At 41.5% G+C, this 20,715-nt stretch overlaps 1 protein-coding gene across 1 annotated transcript in view; it reads left to right on the plus strand.

Annotated features, from left to right (window-relative positions):
- Positions 1–321: 321 nt before the first annotated feature.
- The window catches only part of AFF3 (ALF transcription elongation factor 3), a 315,284-nt gene continuing 294,890 nt past the window's right edge, over positions 322–20,715 (plus strand). Inside the window, exons 1-2 of the mRNA XM_053934722.1 lie at positions 322–804; positions 1,739–1,755. Of these exons, the coding sequence (XP_053790697.1) occupies positions 322–804; positions 1,739–1,755 (500 nt within the window). The remainder of the gene's footprint in view (positions 805–1,738; positions 1,756–20,715) is intronic.

Below are 20,715 nucleotides of genomic sequence, written 5' to 3' on the forward strand. Positions count from 1 at the left end.
TCTGGGAGATGAGTGTGGTGTTTGGCTGGAGGGGTCACCTGCACTCGTCCCTCCGCCCCCCCCCCCCCCCGCTGTCACCCCCTTCCCCTCAATAACTAGCGCCCACCCACCTCTGGTACCTCGAGTTGGACTCATCCCCCATCCTTTCTGCACGCCCCTTTCCCCCCCCCCCCCCACCTTCTCTCCGCAACTCCCTCCCGGGCTGTCTTTATTGCGCCCCCCGCGCTGCATGCCCTTGACCTCCCCCTGCACACCCCCGTCCCTGCCCGCCCCGGCGGCGGGTGCGGGGCTGCCAGGGAGGAGGGGAAACAATTTCTAGAAATGTCATTAGCGGCTGGAGGTGGGAAGCGCTGCCCTCCCCCCTGCACCACCCTCCCCAAGCTGCTGCCTCTGCCAAGTCCCGGAGTTTGCTGCGGGAGTCACGCTGCCCCCGGGCGGCCGCCGCTCCCCGCCGCCGGCCCCGGGGCGGCGGGCCCCCGTCGGGTCCAGCTGGAGTCCGTGGGGTGGGGAGGAAGCGCTCCGCTCCCCGCTGGAACACCCCGGTGTGCGGGGAAGCGCTCCGGGGCCGCGCCGGGACCCGCGAGGCGATGCCGCGGTGGGAGCCCGCGGTGGGACGCGATCCCGGGGGCTCCCCCGGTGGGACACGAGTGCGGTGCCGCGGAGCCCCGCTCGCAGCCCGGCGCGGGCAGGCCGTGCTGCCTTCCCCAGCGGGGCGCCGGCCGGGCCGGGCCGGGCGAGGTGCGCTCCAAGCGAATGCGCTCCGCGGAGCAGCGGCGGCACTGCGCGCCCGTCCGCCGGCTCGGAGTGCGGGGAGCTGAGGTTTCTTTTGCCGGGAATCAGATACCGCTGTGCATTTTGTTTTAAACCGTGTTAGGTGGTCTATGGCTTCTGTCAGTAGGGTGCGCGTTCTACAGCGCCGGCTTATCTCCTCGGTGGCAGGTGTAGCAAAAGAAGCTGGACCAGCGAGTCCCGTTAGTTGAGTCGCTTCTCACAAAAGACTTCAGGATGAGGAGAACAGCTTGCGCTGCATAATGTGGGTGCTCATAAATGCATACATTGATAATATCGAGCCCAATAAAACTTTTACATTGCTATGGGAACTTTAAAGAGCATGGATAATACAAAATTAGTTATTACCCCATAAAAGTTTTTAATTATAGTGTTTCCCTCTGTGACACAAGTTAAGGTTATGTCCTCGTTTCAATTATAAATACCCATATTCAGTTTATATCCAAACCATAACATTTATCTCTGGCCTGATTTTAAATTTACAGTCAACATGCATGGTTTTACAATTAAATTACATGGGTTTTTTTCTATTAAACAAGAGTGGGAGAAATAATACTTTTACACATTTGAATGCTTTTCCCTTTCTCCTTGAATGAAGAAAAACTTTGGGTCAATTTTCTTCTTCAGCAAAAGTGGGCTGTCCATTACTCTGTTCTCTGAGAAGGCTATTTGAGTTAATAATGATTTGAAAAACTAACAATGTAACTCACTCTGGGACATTAGGGATCTAGGCTGTGTCTGGCCATTGCTTCTTCTCATAACCTTTTTAGCACGCTTCTTGACTGTTCTGAAGCCACTTTTAAATGACTGTGGTTGCCATAAGACTCCTGTATGGCTCCAAAAAGAAATCAACTGTTTTCCAGGTAAATTACCTTCTTAAAAATATCTGTATTTGCGTTACTTGCAATCTTACGGTTTCATAGCTCTTGTTACTTGTTTTCCTCTATAGCTGTTGCAGTTTAGAAGGTGAGTTCATCAGAAGGGCTCCAAAAAGCATATTCACTGCTGAACTTTCACCTCTTTGTAGGGGTTGAACTGCACAAATACCCAGAGCAGTGCCTAGTGAGGGGAGCAAGGGGGTTGCTGTTGTGTTTCCGAGTCCTTTTTGAAGCACTAGGTTTTGCCACCAGCTTTAGCTTGGAGTATCAGATCACGGGCTGAAAGTTTATCACGAAGCAGCTGTTTGACAAGTGGTTCAGAATAGTGAGTTTTGAAAAGTTGTACAAACAGTAATAAATAAAAGCTTACTTTGGCTTAGTGAAAGCTTCCAAAGTCTGTTGTGAAGGTCAGCGGTGCCCTGGGGCCCTGGGTCATTCTCCCATTTGCAGGCAGGGTGTCTGTTGCATGCTGCCCTTCTGCCATCCTGCCTGCTCACCACGGGGCAAGTTATGGACATGCTCAAGAAATCTGGTATGAATTCTGTACTAAACTGGCCAAAACATAGCTTTTGAACATGGTGATGTTCAGCTATGAAGACTTATGAGAATGCCTTCAAAGTTGTGCAGTTGTTGCCAAAAAGTGAAATACAATACACCACATAGATAGGAAGTACTTCATGGCAAAGAGCAACATTTAAAGAGACTTAATTTTCTCTGCAGCAAGAATGAATGTTGTCCTTTATTCTTTTGAATGTGGCCATAATGGCAATTTGTGCACTTAATTTATGACTGAAAATCCACTTTTTGAAGTATTTGGTGAACATTTTGTTTAGAAGCGCAGTAATTAAATATTTATGTGCTGTCCTAAAGTGTTTTTTTTTTTGTTGTTGTTTTTTCTTTATTTATTTGAGATGTTCTTGGAAAAATCAAAAGGTGTTTCCAAATGAACAGGGGCATGCTAATCAATTTTCATTGATTGTTGCTATTATACTATTAATGAATTTTCTTTCCAATTAATACATGCTATGTCTTTTGCTTTGCTGTAACACAGAAGATGTAATGATATATCATGTAGTGACTATAAGACAGTATTTAGCTAGTAAACTGTAATGGTAGAATATTGTAAGCTATTTTCTACTAAACAGTAGTTTTTCCAGATTGTATGGATGCCAATAGCACTTCTGCTTTCCAGAAAACTACTATAATTCAAATAGTGAAATCTGAGCGCAAACTCAAAAGGAATTTTAAGAAAACATACCAATCTGGGGCGTAAACAAAACTTGTGCCCATTTGGGAAGTTTTTTTTGGAATGCTTTAGGGTGATCAGCCCAACTTAACTCAAGGTGTTGTTGCTGCTGACCAACAGAGTTATCTTTTATCAACAGACTTCAAACCACAGCCGTGTCTCCTGTTCTCCTGCTCTAATTTAGGATCTCTTGCCCCTGTGGAGGGTGCCCAGCAGAAATAGGTACTGCTCCGAATGGCGATGAGATGCTAAAGCATTCACTTGTGTGCTACATGTGTAATTCTACTTGACAAGTGTCAAGGATGTGGATTCTCCAGTGCGTTATAGGTTTGCATTTGTTTACACTGGACAAAAAGAGGTAGAAAATCTCAGATGGAGGTGTTTTATATGCCTGTTGTACATCAGTAAATATACTATACATGATGGAAAGCAGCAAGTGAACAGACCAAAGGACCTAATCAGAGTGCCCAAACTAGATCTGCATTCCAGGCATTTGTTTTGTTATTTGCTTTATTTAACAAATCAAGATCAAAATTCAGCCAGGTCCTTAACTCTGTGCTTAGGTTTAGGCACAGCAATGGTGAAGACCAGTCAGTAAAGGCTCTCCTCAAATGCTGATGTAAGGTACATGCATAGGCAGAGTTGTTCCCCATTCATTAAAAGCAATTAGCAGATGTATTAAAGCACTTATTGTGTTGTACAAAACAAGAAAATAATTTTGAATGTAAGATGTTTGTTAGCCACAAACAAAACAGTGTTTGTTTAGGTAAAAGAAGCCAAGTATGTAATTGGTTTATTTGGTAGTTATCTGATACTTCTGTGCGTTTTGAGTTAACATCATTTTTGTAGGGGTTGGATAGTCCTGTAAAAAATGTATAGCTGTATAGCTTCCAAGCTCAGATCAATATCAAATGCCACAGTATAAGATGGCCCAGTGTATTTTACAGACCTTGTACTGAATTATTAGTTCATTTGCTATCTTTGGGTCTGTTCCTGCTCCATTTGAAGTCAATGAGAGTTTAACAAAAAATGGTCGGACATCCAACAGTCTAATAAATGAACCTTTTGTAACTTCTTGATTCCAGGTTGCCTGGCTTTTAGTCTATATTTTATATTTGTGTAAAGCAAGATTTTTTTTTCTTATGTTGCATGGTGTTTACCGAAGACAGTTTTAGAAAGCTAATTCTACACATACTTCTTCAGTCGAAGTAGAAGATCACAATGTTTATTTTCAGATAACAGTAAGCAGCTACTTTGGGGTGAGAGGGGTCACTCTCAGTGTGGTAACAGGCTGGACCAGCTTGACCTTTTCACAGAAAATGCTCAGCAATAATACCTCCCTCTCAAAAAAAAAAACCAAAAAAACCCAAAAAAGTTAGTGTCCTCTTTTATCTCGCATCTCCTTTACAACTCTACTCCAGCCTGTGTCTTGGACTTTACCCTTATTTTTTTCTTTTTACCTCTTTCCCCTTTTCAACCAATAATGCTTGAAATAATCTTTGTCTCTTTATTTCTCTTTGTGTGGTGTTTCCTATTCTCCCTTCCTCCCAGTGTCAACTCACAGTTACCACCTGTCCCTCATTGAGATCCCATCTAAAAATTTTCTCTTTCTGTGATGATTATAAGTTGTGAGCAAACAATAGACAAGTAATAACTATAGATTGTTCCCTTCTCCCACTTTCACAGCATGTTCTCTCTTTTTGATGCCTGTTTTTTAGGCTGGAAACCCTTTGGGTCAGGAACTGCTTTTATTGTTTGAGCTTTTTTTTCTTACAGCACTGAACAAATTGTATGCTCTAAAACATTATAAATAATAAGAAGAGCAAGCTTTTCATGGTCAAAATACTTTATAAACATCTGCTGAATAATGATATTTTAAAAATATGTCTGCTGTGCTGTATGAGTGCTCATTTGCTGGATGTAATATACCACATCCTCCTCATTTGAGTCTCCACTGAATCCAGAGGCTTTGCTAGTTTACATCAGATGAGAATCTTGACTATTATCTCTAATTCACAGTACTTAGTACTTTTTTTTTTAGAATAATTAGTTTTTTAAGCTTGTGATTTGTTTTTGTCTAATAAGTAAAATTCTGTTACACCAGTAGGACAATGGATGTGCTTTCATTTGTCTCTGTGAGGACTGTTTGAGTACCCATGCCCAATTGTGTGATGCAAGAGATGAACAGCCCTTTAGGCTTTCATTCTGACACTCAGACGTGTAGATTTATCCTCCTCTGGGGATGTATTCATCAGAAGTTGAGGCAAAACCTTTACTCTAGGTTATTGGAGAAGGGTTCAGAAGAGGGCATGAGATGCATACAGCATTTCCCATTCTTTGTGAATATTTTGAGGAAAATACCAGGTTTCTTAAAACTAGTGGATGAGAAGTATGGGCCATTAAAAAGCAGCATTCCAAAAAATACTGGCTGTGGGAACATCTTGTCATCCATATATTAGCAATAATTTCATACTCAACTCCATGACACTGTCATTAAAGGAAGCAACTGTTTAATTACAGGGGTTTCTAACGTCATAAAACAAATTAATCCATTTGCTTCATATTTATGACTAGGAAATGACAAAGCATGAATAAAAAGAGAGATACCTTGCAGTCAGGTTATTACTTTTTTAATAATAGGAGTAATAGAGTAAAAGCTGTAGAAATGAAGAGAAATTGGCATCACATACAGGTAAAAATCAGGGAGGTTAAGTTCTGTGTGACATGTTGTCTCATCTGACAGACTGATCAGGTTGTTACTGTGAAGTGGCCCTGTCAAAAAATGAGATTTCAAAAGGATGGCATTTTCTAGGAAACCCATGGAAAATTTCTTTGCATATTGTTGGTTAGCTGTAAGGCTAATTCCAGGGGAAAACCACAGGTTCTTAGGGAAAAACTTGAAGCAGGAAAAGGGAAAGCTGTAATCAAACTTCCTTGGTTTTGAACAGAACTTGCTCTTCATAAACCCTGCCCTGCTGGGCAGTGGGAATTCCCATTTTGGTACTGCTGCTGGGGACTGGATTTGCTGTCTGACTGCTCCCAGGGAGGCCACTGGTCCCTGCTCTGGCCAAATCCATTGGAATCACATAATTACCAGTAGGGCTACTCTTCTATCTCTTAAAAATCAGTATTGAGACTCTGGTTATACTTGCTGGTTCTGCCTAAGACCCCAGGAGAGCAAATAATGGATAGTTACAGTTGAATACTCAGGTAATACTGTACATAATTTCTGAATAAATTGTGGGTAACTACAAATTTGTACTTAGGAGAAAGAGTGAATGAACTGTAGTGACAGTTAAATGAACATAATGACAACTATTAATATTCTGTGCTAAGCGTTTTCTGTAGCTTTTCAAAAGTAAAAATGCATAACTTGTGTTCCTCTCTTACAACTTGATAGCTCAACTTTCCTAGTACCTTAAGCAAACAAAAAATAGTGTTAGTGACTTAGGAGGACTGCATTTTATCCTCTTAGGAAGATTTAAACCTGAATGCATGTACCAAGGACCTGGATACAAATGTATCTTGGGAAATATGACAGTAGGAATGCAATTTAAACTTAGCCTCAGAGACCCTTTATGTATTTCTTAAAAAATAAATTAGTTCCAATGCAGCAGTGGTGGTCTCAGCAGGCAGGAAACACTTAAAATTATGCAGAAGGGACCAGAAATCTTTGCTAAGAAGCTTTTTGTTGCTATGTTTTGTTTCTCAATAAAGATGATCCACAACTGTAAGTACTTAAAACTAAAAACAAGAGGGTTGTATCTGACAAAGCTGCACAACTTCTTAATGTAACCCAGTCTTTCTGTGTGGTTGTTTGCGCATGTTTTGGAGCAGAGAAAGAGTCCTTTGTGGCTCAGCCTGGTTTGACTGCATGGCAGGATTGTACAAACAGAGGATGAAGGTTGTGTCTTCTTACAGTATGCTTTGATTGCTTTGAGCTGCAATCATTTCTTTCTGCACATATCATTTTTGAAATATGTTAGGGAGAAACTCATGGCTTCCCTGGCTCATGCATTGCCATGATGGTGCAGTCTAGATGCCAGGTATTATGATGACCTGTGGTGGTAAGTAAAATGCAAATAAGACAGAAAGATGGATCAGAAGGAAAAAGGTTTGTTGAAGTATGCATTTGCAGAGTTCAGAATCAAAAGCCATTTCAGCAGTGGTCTCTCCAACCGTGCATCTCCCTGTTTCTATCCTTGCCTTCTTTGTTTTGGTCACTGTGAAGGTTTTGGGGAGCCTGTTCTCATGCATTGATGTTGGCAGGTGTCCTAAATCTCCTCTGGGGGGATGCTAAATGGTGTCTACATCCTAGTGATGCACCAAGAGAAAATTGATTCCTTCTGTCATTGACCACTTGTGATTGACCAGAAGGGTTCATCTCTCAGGTCTGTCAATTTTCAGAGAGAATGATGTAACTTTAATGTTTTTGTGCTCATTTGCTTTAGAACAGCAAGTGCAGTAGATGGTTGTACCTTAGCCTAGAAAAAATTAACAGACTGAGCTGACAGAGAAGACAATTCCATTGATATGCATCCAATAGATGACACTTTTTAATATTTTTTGTTTCTGACATAGGGAGGGAACTTGTCATGTCATCAACTGTTTTTAAAGGACAAAGTAACAATAAAAGCTAAGCATGCATTTCTTCATTTGTGTTTGGCAAAGAGAGTGTAACATTTTCTCCGGGATGATGACCTTGAATTAACTAAATGTCACCAGTTTAAAGAGTAAATTAATGTCACAATGTGCTTTATTTGTGGTTAGGCCTGAAAACTGACAGGAATTTCTTAATACAAAAGGTGTTTGTGTGCTAGTCCATTTACCAAGGCTCCCCACAAGAAAACCACCATGATCCTGACTGATCTGAATTTGTGTCACCACATTGCCTTGTACACCAGCGCGTTTGCAGTTCGTGGAGTTCATCCTTTCAAAGTGAATCATGGAATCACAGAACGGCTTGTGTTGGGAGGGACCTTAGAGATCACTTAATGCCAACCCCGCTGCCTTGGACAGGGATACTTTCCACTAGACCAGGTTGCTCAGAGCCCCTTCCAACCTGGCCTTGAACACTTCCAGAGCAGAGCATCCACAGCTTCTCTGGGCAGCCTGTTTCAGTGTCTCAGCAGTGTCTTTACCCTCACAGTAAAGAATTTCTTCCTAATATCTAATCTAAACCTACTCTTTTTCAGTTTGAAGCTGTTCCTCCTTGTCCTATCACTACATGCCCTTGTAATAAGACTCTCCCCAGCTTTCCTGTCAGCCTGCTTTAGGTCCTGGAAGGTGCTAAAAAGTCTTCCCCAAGACTTCTCGTTTCCTTTTTCTAAGGAGTGAATCCCATTCACAACCTAGTCTCTCTCTAATGTGAAAAGGGCAATGATTATAGTTGGGTTTGGTCTGTTCCAAACCCATAGCATTGGTAACAAAAATGTTACGTATTGCCAATATCTCTGGTAATGTATACCTGTTAATGTATCCCTGGCCATTTAGTACAGATGATTCTACAACATCTGAGGTGAAATGGTGTTGAGATAACCCCAACAAAGGAAAGCACAGATAAATGCTTTTGATGTTGGAGCTGAAACCATCTTTTGTAGATCCAAGCAAACAATCTCTTTATGGCATTCTTCAAGGCTTCACACTTCACAAGACCTTGCCAGCTTGGGTGTGTGGCTGTGCGAACATGATTACATAGCAAGTGGTATAAATGCAACCTTTTTTTTTTTTGTTGTTCTTAGAAGTATATAAGTAGCAGTATCTTGAACTAATTACAGCTGATGTAAAGCACATTTAAGGAAACCCATTAGCAAAGAATTAAAACTAGAGCAGATTAGCTATTCTTTAATGGCCTTGACTGTAGATCTTTTGATGCCTTGGTAACTTTTTTAACACTCATTGCTCATCTGTCTTTATTCAATGACTGAGAAGCTTCTTTCAAGTCACAGTGTGGTTTTAATGTGAAAATTTGCTATTTTCGGCTGAAAAAAATTATTACCTGGAAAGGTAAATTCTATGGAGTTCTGTACTGGTTTTGCTGTTGAGATTTAAAGCATTTTGCTGCTCAATGTGTCTGTATAATAGAATGAGCAATCCTTAATATGCTTCCTAGGAGTTATTAATTATTTACTTTCTTGAAATACAGATCATAGACAATTTTACATGGCTTCCCTTCGTACAGGCTTTCTTGACTCTCTTTTTATTTTTGTATACTTTGCAAATGCCTATAAATTCATTTTCACTGAAAGGGGAAATAAGTAATTTAGATGATTGCAGCTGTTTCATAATTAATTAATTTCAATTTAAAATAATCAAGTAGTGCCCATCCATTGTTCTGTGTGCTTTTCTGAGGCATTAAGATTCACAATGTCAAAATAAGTTCCAAATGGAAGTGCATACTTTATAATCTGAGAAAAAAAAAATCTGGTTTTGTCCTGCCCTGAAGAGTCTTGCCCTGATCTAAAAAGAAATTATTATGCTTAAGCACATTTTTCTGGTTTTGAGCCACTGCTTTAGGAATTACTTGAAAGTCCCAATTTGAAAAGTTTTATAGGGTAGTAACTTACCAACAGAACTATAGAGTAAGAGGAATATATACAGCTATTTATTAGTTTCCTCAAATACTCCTGGCATCTGTTAAAATGTAACAAGTAACAAGGCTTAGCACATTTCCCCCTTTTTTGCACTCTTCTGTGATAAAGAGAAATATTTGCAATGATAAATCATCTCTTTGCTAATAATCAATAAATAACACATTCTCCTGATAAAAAATTCATGGTAAAATGAAACAAAAAAGATTGAGCAGAAGGAAAAATAGTGGAAGTGGTACGCTGAGAAAGTCAGTATGTTCTTATACTTTAATATGCGCTAGGGGTAATGGAAGAACATTTAAGGTGGCAGTTTGCAATAGGAATAAAAAATCTTTCCTGAACATGTAAGACTCTTATGTAAGAGGTTTACATTATGTAAATGTTAGTGTTATTGGCAATAGTCCATTATAAAGGAAAACTTCATATTCAGAAAAGCATTTGCAAATAATGGGATAGATGCAGCAATCTCTAGTCCTCACTTGGACAACTTTCTCTTTGAAGTCAATGGAAGTTTTGCCTGAATAAGGTGGAAGAAATTAGCCCATTCATTATTATCTGAATTACATCAAGAGCTGACTGCTAAACAATAAAATCATGATTCATAACGTAACGGCTTCACTTAATTCTTTTGTAGTCTTAATATATCTCATTATATGGTACTTCTGTTCTTTCCTCTCTGAGCAGTATTCAAATTAATAACAACCACCTTTACATAACTGATGGTTCGACGTGTTTTGCTGCCTTAGCAAGATCAAAGGATTTTATATACCCTTTTTGGATAGATATCAAGAATAGGGTGATCAATCTCTTCAGTAACCATTAGGCACATTGTAAATATCTCAAGGTACCCAATTAGACACAAGTGGTTTGCCAGATGCTGAGAGCATCACCAGTTGTCAGGAGATCCCCAAATCTGTGGGACAGTCCAGAATTTATTAGGGATTAGTGGTGGTTCGAGTTGTCACTCCACTGATTTGTGGTCATTCAGCTGTGCCCTGCCATAAGCAGCCTGCATGATATGTGGAGATAAGGTTCAGGAGACAGATATTTCGTCTTGCCCCCCAGGCACCTTTGGGTAGGACGGGGGCAGGGATGGATGGACACTGGTGTTTCAGTTCCTCTCTTGTGACCAGAGAGGAATGTGAGTTATAGTAAGTGAAATAACAAAATTAGAAGGGCATAAGAGAAGCAGACTGAAGAGAACAGCCCAAGAAAAGGAACCCCCAAAAGGCTTTATTACAAAGCTGGAGTTAACCCATTAACCCCTTTCCAGGAAGCCATCTGCAGCCTTCAGGGTTTAAGAATTCTTTTTATCTAGAGATGTAATTGACACAAGATGTGTAACAGCTGCAAGATGTCAGGTTTGTCAAAGTAACTAGAAAAATTAGTTCTACGACACACACAGAGCAAAGTAATGTATAGCTAAAAAAAGAAAAGGAATAAATTATCATAAAGGTTAAAAAGAGGAAGAAAAATAATTGAATAATGAAAGTTGCAGTTAATTCTGGAGCATTGATGATTTGAAATTAAACTGCAATGAAAGTTTCCGAGAAGAGCCAACATCCTAACTATTTACCCCAATAGAAATAATAGTGAAACTCCTCATGTTCCCATTATAGCCATACTTCACTGAGGGCCTGGAATGGTCAGTGTTCTTCTGCACTGACTCCAGAGTAGGGTGGCTGCTGTGTCATTTTACCCTTCTGCCTGTTGCTGTTGTTATTCAGCATTACCACTGCACTTTGCATCTTCAGATCTTCAGATCTTACAGATTTGCTGTAAGAAGAGCTGTTGAGACTTGGGACAAAAAACCAGTCGCAGTACCAAAAACTTTGTAGACATAGTGCAAAATGGAGGAAAATTATAGATAAAAGGCAAAACTGGTCAGAAAGGAAAGCCTGGACTATTTTAATAATCTGAATAAACAGCAATTGCAGCAAACCACCAGCCTGACAGTGCTGCCAAATCCATGAGTGAGCATGATGGGAAAACTGAGAACTTTCTTTTTAAGAACCTCAAAAGGATCAATGAAATGATTTGGGCATGTTTCTGAGGTCTCCTCCCAAGTATGAGTGACAGCACAAGAATACCCTGAGGGGGATTAGTTGGAAACTTGGAGAGCCTTAATGGGTCAAGAGAAGACTAAAAGCCTTATTGTAATAACTTTTTGTAATGACTTTTCATAATGACGGCGACAGGCCACAAAGGGCCTTCATGGTGAGGAAAGTGGGAACCAGTGAAGAGCTGTAAAGAGTCTCAGAGTGAAAGCACCCTGCCTGGGAAATGCCATTGGCTGTGGCATCTCAGCTGGAGCTGGCTCTCATCTGTGAAATCCAGTTGTGCAAACTAAGGCATTTACAGCAGCAGAAAAATGCCCTTGCCCAAAGAAGTCAGTGGATGGGTCTCAGTAACACATTATAATTCAGAGCTCCCATAGTCCCAGTGTGTTAAAGTTCTGATACTGAAATGCTGATAACTATTGGGTGTTCTGTAAGGCACTTCAGCACCTCATCAGACTACATGTGGCACCAGTGGGAACTAATTAAATATACCTATTACAGTACTACTATGGAGTACTACTACAGTACTGCTGCTTTGGATCAGACTGAATCTTGGAACGTTGACCTGGATGCCTGTCAGATACACCTGGTTCCTACTTTCCAGAATTACTTGGAAACATACCTCTTATTGAAAGCCTTAAAGAAAATGGAATTCTGACTTTTTGAACAAATATATAGCTCGAGTGTTTTCCTCTGCTCAACTCACATTCATGTGCCAAAACAACTAATACAATTTCAGACTTGCTTATATTGTAATTTGGTTGGCGGAAGAAAAGTCATCTATTAAAGCTGAAGTCATCATAACTCATTAGGTGCTAATGTATCTGCTGTGTGGTAGAGAAGCTCTGTTGAAATGCTGCTAGTTTGCCCTCATCCGCTCACAGTTGTCTCTGGAGGATTGGGAAGTATAAACAAGTTTTCTAGCAATACGCGCTAAGAGTATGCTGAAGTAGCTGCATTTACTTTATCCCAGAAGTCTGTCTCTGTCTGCAGACAAGTATGGAACCAAAGCGAATGCAGAAGTTTGGGAATGGTTCCTGTATTTCCTTCTAGGAAGTCTCAGGAGAATAGGTGATTGTGTGTGCTCACAGATGTCCTGGGTACGTGCAGTAAATCCAACACTTTCTGAGCATGCTGCTGGCCTTGCTGCACCTGGTAATAAACCCTGGCAATAAATCAGGTGATCTGCACATGCATAATAAATCCGATGCACCTGAATGCCGGCATACAGGATGGACATGCTGTGCACAAACTGGCTGTTTTCCAGGTCTTCTGGATGTCAGGTTTTCACTGTGACAGGCTTGCCTCGGAGTTCTGGCAAAACTGCTGACATTCTCTTTTTATTTCAGCATTTCCAGGGCACGTCCAGGGGGAGGGGGACATATGGGGGTTGCTAAAGCTTCAGCATAATTTTTCAGTGTGCCTGTACTCATTCAAGCCATGATCCAAGCCTGAAAATATAAATAACCCCTGTAAAGGTACCTGTAAAGGTACTCTTTCTGTCAACTTAGGCATTTTTTGAAAATAATGCCCCAATTTATTTAAAGTTCAAATCTATTTTCCAATTTCTTTACATTAATTTTGTGTGTTTCAGGTGAATGTTCTTACAGCTTCAAGGCATCATCATCCTGAGTACCCTCTCATTATCCCTCAAAATATTTATTTTTGTAAGAGAATTTTAGTTTAAGAGCTGTCACTGTGTGAGGACCTTCCTGAGGGCCATGAAGGTCAGAGCATCCCAAGCAAGGAGAGACTGGAACCTGTAGTCATTACACTATGATTGTGTATTTTTCTGCCACCTCGGAGAATGTTCAAAAGCGGTCAACTTCAAGCCACAGATGGGTCATGGGTTGCTCCCTGTCCTGTAGGCCAACTGACTTGGCACAAAATACCTTCACATGCTGGAAAGTCGTAGAATTATAGAGTCACAGAGTGGTTTGAGTCAGAAGTGACTTTAAAGATCATCTAGTTCCAACCTCCCTGCCAAGGCAGGGATGCCATTCACACGACCCGATTGCTCAGGGCCCCATCCAACCTTATCTTGAATGCTTGCAGGGATGGAGCATCCACAGCTTCTCTGGGCAAGCTGTTCCAGTGCTTCACTACCCTCTGGCTAAAGAATTTCTTCCTAGCATCTAATTTAAACCCACCTTCTTTCAGTTTAAAACCATTGTCCCTTGTCCTGTCACCATCTGCCTGTTTGAAAAGTCCCTCTCCCTCCTTTCTAAAAGCCCCCTTTAGGTACTTGGTGAGGTCTTCCTGGAGCCTTCTCTTCTCCATGGTAAACATCTCCAGCTCTCTCAACTTGTCTTCTTAGGAGAGGATCTCTGGTCATCTCTGTGGCCCTCCTTCAGGCCTTCTTTAAGAGGTTCATGTCTTGTGTGGAGGACTCCAGATCTGTATGCAGTATTCTGAGTGGGGTCTCATGACAGCAGAGTAGAGGTAGAGGATTGCCTCCCCTGACCTGCTGGCCACTCATCTTTTGATGCAGCTCAGGATGCCATTGGCCTTCTGGACTGTGAGTACACACCCCTGTCTCATGTTCAGCTTTTCATCTGCCAGAACCCCCAAGTCCTCAGCAGGGCAGCTCTCAATGACTTCTTCTCCCCATCCACTCATATCTGGGATATGATACCTTAACCCAGGTGCAGCACCTTGCATTTGGATTTGTTGAACATCATGAGGTTCTGGTGCGTCCACTTCTCAAGCTTTTCCAGGTCCCTCTACGTGGCATCCTGTCCTTCTGTTGTGTCACCTGCCCCGCTCAGCTTCGTGCCATCTGCAATCTTGCTGCAGATTCCACTGCACTCGATTCCACTGATGGTATCTTTGATGAAGACACTGAAGAGCACCAGTCCCAAGGCAGGGCCCTGGGGGACACCACTCATCACCCACCTCCCCCTGGACATAGATACATGGACCCCAACTCTCTGTCTGCATCCATCCAGCCAATTCCTTATCCACTGAACAGTCCATCCATCAAATCCATGTCTCTCCAATATGACGATAAGGCTGTTATGTGGGATCATATCAAAGATTTTACAGAAATCTAGACAGATTAAATTTTTCACTTTCCCATGTCAACAATTGCCACAACTCCCTCATAGAAGGCCATCAGACTGGACAGGCATGATGTGCTTGTAGTAAATATGAGCAACTAAGTTTTACATTAGTAAGGTAAAAAAAGGTAGCCACTAAAATGCAACTAATTTATTGATGAAAATGCTTCCTTAACACTTGGTTATTGGAAACCCCAAGTGTGTACACGAGGGTTTGATTTTATTTTGGTCTGAGTGGAGGAGATAACGAGCCCCACTGAGAAATGGCAGCAGAGAATCATAACAGTGACCAGATTGGTACTTCCTTCATCCCCACTTCTCTATTCATTTGGGAAATGAGGGAAAGGACCTCAGTGCTATGAGAGTTGGTGACTGATTTTGTAAAAATAAAAGCATCTTCTTCTTTATGTTCTCTAGTAAATGAGCCTTCTTTACACTCATGATATGGGCTGCATAGAAATGAAGCAGGGGACTTTACTGGACTGTATGTCACTGCACTTGTGTTTAAATAAGGAGTATATTCAGGGCAAAGATGCTGACTTGATTTCAATAAACCAGAAAGCGTGTAAAATACTGCTAGACCCTACTGACTTACAGTGTTGTGTCTCCTTCAGACTTTCTCATGGTGGTTTTCTGTGCTGATTTGGGACACTGCCTTTAGGCTAATTAGAAATTCTGAGCAAAGTTGGAGGGAATTTGTGCTTTTCTTCATCTGGGTGACATGCTTATCAAGTCAGCTACCCCCAGTCTGATACAGGCTGCCAACAGACCTGTCACAGCAATGAAGAGGGTTTGTGGTGGAGAGAGAAAGTATAATGAAAACCACATCCACCAATTAAACACCTACATTTCCTTTAGACTCCAAACAATGGACGTCTTCCCTTTTGCAAAAGAGATTTCTCAAATCAAAGCAACTCATAGAAGAAATATAAATTAGGAAGGAAGCTCTGAGCAGATCTTTAATGAGTCTCTGGCACAATGACACAGTAAGGTGTGACACATTCATGAATATGATGTAGTTGAAAAGATTTAGGTTTGCAAAGGTTTGCTCAGCAATCAGGCAAAAGTAATGCAGCCAAATATGGGACATGTTCAGGTCAAGTTTTTGGTACCTGTAATATCAGTCTTTTATGGATAGGAAGAGAGTACACTTGATGCTTTTCTTGGTCTCTGATACATAGTTTTAACACCAGAAAAATAGCATCAGTTATATTTTTACTCAAGTGAACAGAAACTGACCTTCTTATAATAATGACAAGACATAGAAGAAGATCTTTGAAAATAACTGTGGGCTAGTTAAGCAGAGGATGAGGAAGAGCCTGGATATGACACATTCAGCAATACTGTAGATAGAGAGGTAGGAGCAGGAGCTTGAAGAAGAAAATCTGAAGAAAATCTCTGGTATAAAAATTTCATTGCAAGGACACAGAAGAACAGAAAAGATAGTTCAGGGAAAGGGAGTAAAAATTACACTCAATTACCATACAGTTGATATGGACCATATAAATTGAAAGATAGTGCAAAAGTATACTGGGTGATGATAAAAACAAATTGCACTATTGTTATTAACAGTGGGCTTGTATTTACCTGAGGTAGTGTTGTGTGATACTTGCCACCAGGTGCATTGAACATCACATCTGCAGAGTTGTAAAAGTTCTGCTGTGTTCATAAAGAAAAACATCTGAGCTGATTAGCTTTGTCCATGGTTGTTTTACTTCAGGAGAAAAGAGTAACTATTCTGGGCTCAGCATCATGCAAGTACATCTATGCTGCTTCTAGAACAAAGCTATAGGTCTGCCTCATGCTATATGTGAAATCCCTCCTCTGGTCTCTGTTAGCTTGAGGATCTCTGCCCTGCTGTGCTGTGTATGTGTGCCCAAAGCTTCCCAGAGGATGTGAGCCAGATGAACCCTGTCTTTGTGGACATGAGCACCTTGTAGGCTTAAAAAGAGAGAGGTAAGCCAGGCTTATTAGTGAAATTTTGTTTCCTAAGCATGATAGAACGTCAGCAGATTGCTCGTCGTACAGTATTTCATACAATGATGCATCTAAACCTGCAGTCTGTAATCTAAGGTGTGTGATTACTGAGAAATTCAGTCAGTTCAGGCAAGAGACATTGCTTATGAGGAGAACAGGCTAAGGGAGCACAGAAGAACCTTAGGTCTTCAGTGGAAATCAAAACAAGGCTGTTCTGGAAGGTCAAAGTACAGGAGTAATCCACAAAGGGTGCTTGTTAGTAGGCTGGAGACATACCTGTGTTGGAAACTGATTGCAGGACTAACCATACTAGTGCCCTATGTATCCAAACCACTGAAAATCACTTTGATTTTAGCTGTCATTTAACGTGCCTAGCAATTGCAACATCAGCTAGAAATTCCTCTGGCTTATTTGGAGACTGGATTTTGACTTTGTTCACTGAACCAGGCAGTGCAAGTTTATGCCAGGAGATTAATTTAGTTGATGATGTGCCACTGAAGCAGATCCTTACTTGAGTTTTACCACTTTTAGGGAAGGTGCCACATAGTAGTTTATGTGCACAGTTTTGTCAGAATTAACATAGCAAACCCTACGACCCAGAAACCACACACAGCTGAACTGGGCACCCAAGATGGTGTTTTCTGGCAGAAGAACATTTAGACTTAGCTCCATCTTTGCTACTACACATACCTAGAAGCAATTTGGGGATTAGCAGACTCATTAGCCTGGTGCATGAGGGTCTAGAGAAGTTCAAGATAGGCTATGGCCACGTGCTGTCTGTGCTGCTTCCATGCCACACATTGTTGCGTCTTTGGGATGATATCACCCAGGGGAGTCAGGACTCCCCTTTTCCAGCTGAATGTTTCATCCACTTTACTCCTGGCCTCATGCTCCCTCCATTCCCAGATCAGGCTCCAGGGAATGTACTGAAGGGCTTTGAAGGTCTTCCAGAAGTAGCCTTTGACCAAGTAAGTAGCACATGTTCCTTGAGACTGAATCTCTGGATGTGAAAACTCATGCTAGAGAGATACTTGGATCTGGGCTTCCCATTTTCTTATGCTGCTGCTTTAACCACTGGAGCGTTAGCAAAACAGAGTGTTTAGCTGTGCCCTCTGGTTTTCTTTTCAAAGAGAGGTATGCCCCTCTTGTCTGACCTAAATACCCAAGGGGGCACATAGGTGACACTCAAGCTGTGAGTTCTGCTTCCACCTGAAAGTTCTCTTTGACATTTTCCTTTGGCCAGCATAAGATTTGCTTCCCAATGTAGCCTCTGGATATTAAGAACTGGTTCTTTGATGCTGGCTTCTCCCCATTTTCCCTATGGGGAGCTTTGGCACCCAGTGGAGCACATTGAGATCCTTTTTGAGAGTTGGGCGCCAAATTCTGCATTCAGCTGTGCAGCTCATCCTTGTACCCAAGTATTTTAGAAGAAGGTTTAGATTTTAATGTCATTACATTTATTAAGTTTATTGTTATCCCACCAGATTAACTGAAGCCAGCTGCTTCTCTCTAGCAAGAGGTGGTAAATATTATTTCAGAGGAGATGGGAACATTTGTCCTATCTTTCAGTTTTTCAGAGAAAGCATGTTTGCCTGGAAAATATATCCTTTTTTTTTTTTTTTTTTTGGTTAATGCTAAAATGGTCTAAAAAGACAGAAGATAATTCTAATCTAATCTATTTAGAGTATTTCTGGAAAGCCCATTACTGGTGTCTGAGTGACAAATGAAGGTTTGGATTGCACCTGCCAGGTATGTGCCTAGGGAAAAGGCATGTGCGGTACATAAGGGTAAAGGCATGTGTGTCCTCATGCTCTCATGCAGGATTTATCCTCTATCCAGCATTTTCTTGTGAGACATATAATAATTCCCAGTAGACAGCAGGTCAGATTTCTAAAAGAATATCAGTAACTATGGCCATACCTATATGTGAGCAAGCAAAATACATGAGGATTTAAACCGAGTAGCCTGCTCTACAGTCTGCAGGATGCTGGCATTGATATGTGGAAAATTCCACACATACAAGAAGTTATTTAACTGAATTTACGTGTATAGATTTAAAATATAGCTAATGTAATGCCTGTACCAAATTCTGGGAGTTTAAGAGTGAGAAGTACTACTACAAGGTAGAACAGTCAAAATGAGCAGCTTCTATCCAAATTTTGATGATAGCCTCTACCTGTAATTGGCAACTTCTCTCATGTTCAGCCTGGTGCAGACACAAACATGATGCACAGATTTCAGCATTAGCAGTGGCAGATAATTTCCCTCCAGAAAGAAAATGGGACAAATAAACATCCTGTTCTGTTCCTGTCAGCAGGAACATTTCTATCTGTTCCTGCTGCAGTTGCTCACTCCTTAGGGCCACTGACACCAAACAGCACCAAGCAAACAGTACAAGATTTCACACCTAAGGCTTCAGCTGTGCCTTTGCAACACTTCTGGCCTCTCAGAGAAGTCACTGGCTGGTCCAGCATTCTGCTTCCTGTCTCAGTCTTTTACATGAGCTGCATTGACCACAAAGGGACTAGGACCAAAGCTAGGACTGGATTGTGCTGGTCAGGTATGGCCATAGGAGAACGGACGATGCGGTGTACAGGAATGTGACAGTGGGAAATGAGGGTTGCTTGAGGTGAGGCTGCACATAACTGGCTCTGAGAGGCTGGCAACCTGTCCTCCTTAAGGGAGATGCTGACAGCTTCTCAGAGCAAATGAACTCAGCTCCTCTCCTGCTGTCCCTGACCATGCAGGAATGCCATGGCAGCAGAAATGGGTTTATTCAGGGGAATGAGAAAGAGAAAAGGCTCCCCATGCCCTTCAGGAGGATGGCAAGCATCACTTGTCTGACAACCAGAGAAAACAGGGGAATTAAGGGGATTCAGATTTCGCACCTCATCTCTATTCCCTGCAGGCTCGAGAGGGGGAAGAGAGGATGGCTGCCTGCAGAAGGTTGGTTGCTTCTCATGTGCCTCAGCTGTTTGGTTCCAACAAAAATGAGTTTCATGAGGATGATGAGAGCTCAGTGGAGGATCTTGCCCATAGCTGCTGTGCTGCAGTGGGACCCTTGCCTCCCGCCCCCAGTATTTGGTATTTTCTCATCAGTGAGAAGCATGTAGGAAGCTGGGCAGCAGCAGAGCTTTGTGTCAGAGGGCTTCTTAGTTGGAGCAATCTTTTTTTGCTGGCTGTGTCTGGCTTCTCCGAGTGCAAAGAAAAATAGGGAATCTGGCTGTTAGCATGCATCCTCCCTAGACCCCAGCCTGCACTCAGGGATGTGGGTTATTTCTGGAACTGGGTACAGCGCAACATGTATACATTAGCAAATCAAGTCCTTATGCTGTTCAGGAAAATTTGGCTCTGAACTGAATAGCTAAAAAAGCTATCTGTCTGAGCTGCTTAGAATACTGCACAGCTTCTGCCAGCTGAATAAAACCAATAGCATTTCTATGAACAGAAAGCTTTTGACAACAACCTTTGAATTATGAGTGGCAAGAACCATTCGCTTCATTTTTAACTTCTAACCCATGATGTATAGCATAGCCCTCATTTGAGGATAAGAGGTTACTATCTTATTGACTTGGCTTTAAATTGCATTTCATTGTATTAAAGAGCATCTGTCTTTTTTTTTTTCTTTTTTTTTTTTTTTGTATGGAGTGAGATATGTATTATATATTTGACTTTTGTGTGGCTGTAAGGCTAAACTTCCAGAAATATTTAGCCTCAAAGCTAAGATGGTATTTAGTGGAAAACATCCCAGAAAATTAGGATTATACAATTACCTTATTGGTAGTTTGATTTTAATATAGTTTTGCTGATAGCTACCTTTGTACTTAAGGATTGTAAATTAATTAGACATACTGCTTCATCTACTCAGGAGGCAGGAGAAGAGCTGAGCTAATAGCTATGGGAGTGCTGTACCAATTTGAGACTGAGGCTAAAATGACATGATAGAGGGAGAGGTTAGTCCTCTCCCAAGGTTGTCACTCCTGGTCACATTTTAATGTGAATTTATTAGACTGAAAGAGGTTAAAGAGGTAATTCTGGAAAGAAGAGAGAAATTTCTAACATAAAATGGAACTCATCAATAGTCCTAGTGTCTCTGGGGAGTTGTCAGATTCCATA

This window comes from Vidua chalybeata, chromosome 2, assembly GCF_026979565.1.
Source record: "Vidua chalybeata isolate OUT-0048 chromosome 2, bVidCha1 merged haplotype, whole genome shotgun sequence".
Classification (NCBI taxonomy): Eukaryota; Metazoa; Chordata; class Aves; order Passeriformes; family Viduidae; genus Vidua; species Vidua chalybeata.